The sequence below is a fragment of the Linepithema humile genome, chromosome 7 (genome assembly GCF_040581485.1).
Source record: "Linepithema humile isolate Giens D197 chromosome 7, Lhum_UNIL_v1.0, whole genome shotgun sequence".
Classification (NCBI taxonomy): domain Eukaryota; kingdom Metazoa; phylum Arthropoda; class Insecta; order Hymenoptera; family Formicidae; genus Linepithema; species Linepithema humile.
In genome coordinates, this window is record NC_090134.1 from 11,103,938 (window position 1) to 11,105,330 (window position 1,393).

At 43.7% G+C, this 1,393-nt stretch overlaps 1 protein-coding gene across 1 annotated transcript; it reads left to right on the top strand.

The window, feature by feature from the left end:
• The first annotated feature begins 21 nt into the window (after positions 1-21).
• LOC137001028 (uncharacterized) lies at positions 22-657 on the top strand. Its single transcript, XM_067358930.1, has one exon. The coding sequence runs from the start codon at positions 45-47 to the stop codon at positions 564-566; it is 522 nt and encodes a 173-aa protein (XP_067215031.1). The 5' UTR covers positions 22-44; the 3' UTR covers positions 567-657.
• Positions 658-1,393: the final 736 nt, after the last annotated feature.

Genomic DNA, 1,393 nt, shown 5'->3' on the forward strand with positions numbered 1-1,393 from the left:
TCGACATATCCAAGACCTGCTTGTACGAGTTTCACTACGAGTACATGGCGCCTCTCTACCGCGACAATTGCAAAATTATGTATACCGATACCGACAGTCTGATATACTTTCTACAATGCGAGGACGCGTATCGGGATATGAAACGCGATATTTCAAAATTTGACACGAGCGACTACTCCGAGAACAACGTTTACGGTATACCGCGCGCCAACAAGAAAGTACCCGGTCTGATGAAAGACGAGAACAACGGCGCGATCATGACGGAATTTGTCGGACTGAGAGCGAAGATGTACGCGTTGAGAGTCACCGGACAAAAAGATGTCAAAAAAGTTAAAGGCGTAAAGAAAAATGTAGTCGCCAGAACTATAATGTTCGACGATTACACTCGGTGTCTCAACGACGAAATCGAGCTAACACGGCGTCAATCGTGCATCCGCTCAAAGATGCACGAGGTGTACACCGTGTCGGAGTCGAAGCTCGCGCTCAGTCCGTACGACGATAAGCGACACGTCGTATCCGAATCCACCGATACTCTACCATGGGGACATTACAAGATACAATTGTAAATAATGCTTAGTAATTTATATAGTTTAATATTTTATGTATTATTGTCTTTATTAGTTTTAAATGTATATATTGTAACATGTTGTAGTAATAAAGAACATCATTGTATATATATGTATAATAGTTTATTATAATGCAATGTAAAATATACATAGTTTATTACAATACATCGTCTTTATTTATCCAAGAGTTGTGCGAATTGTCGAATCCCAACCACTTTACAAACACCTTGTCGTCCTTTCGGCGCAACACCTTCTCCACGAGATAAACGTCGGGTTGTGCGGTCTTGAGCAATTCGTGCTCGTAAAAGCCTCCCGCGACCGGATCTCCGCGATAATCTTTAATCAGATACGTCACAGGATTGGTACGTTGCACCGTGGCGATCTTAAACACCTCCGTCGACCAATTCGGCGTGTATCCTTTCTCGAATACAGTTTTGAATTTGCTCACGCGCACCGGATCACCCACCCTGAATTTCGCCGGCGCGGCAATTTTTATATTACCGTACACGGTGCTCAAGAGTCCCTTTGCGATCTCGGGAGTGACATCGATCGGGCGCATACCGATCGTACGATGTTTACGACCGTTGTATTCCGAGACCAATCGCGGTAAATCGTCGATCCACCTGTACGATCCCGTGAGCGTGAAAAACTTCCACATTTCGTTCTTCAACGTGCGATTGAATCGTTCCACCACCGAAGCCTTCATAACCGAGTATGTCGAATAATGATTGATGCCGTGTTTCTTGACAAGATTTTGGAAATCTCTGTTGTAAAATTCTTTTCCATGGTCGGTCTGCAAATTTTTCGGAATTCTCTCCCTAAATATC

Coding starts and splice junctions, on each gene's coding strand:
- LOC137001028 (XM_067358930.1), top strand. CDS start 45: ATGGCGCCTCTCTACCGCGACAATTGCAAAATTATGTATACCGATACC.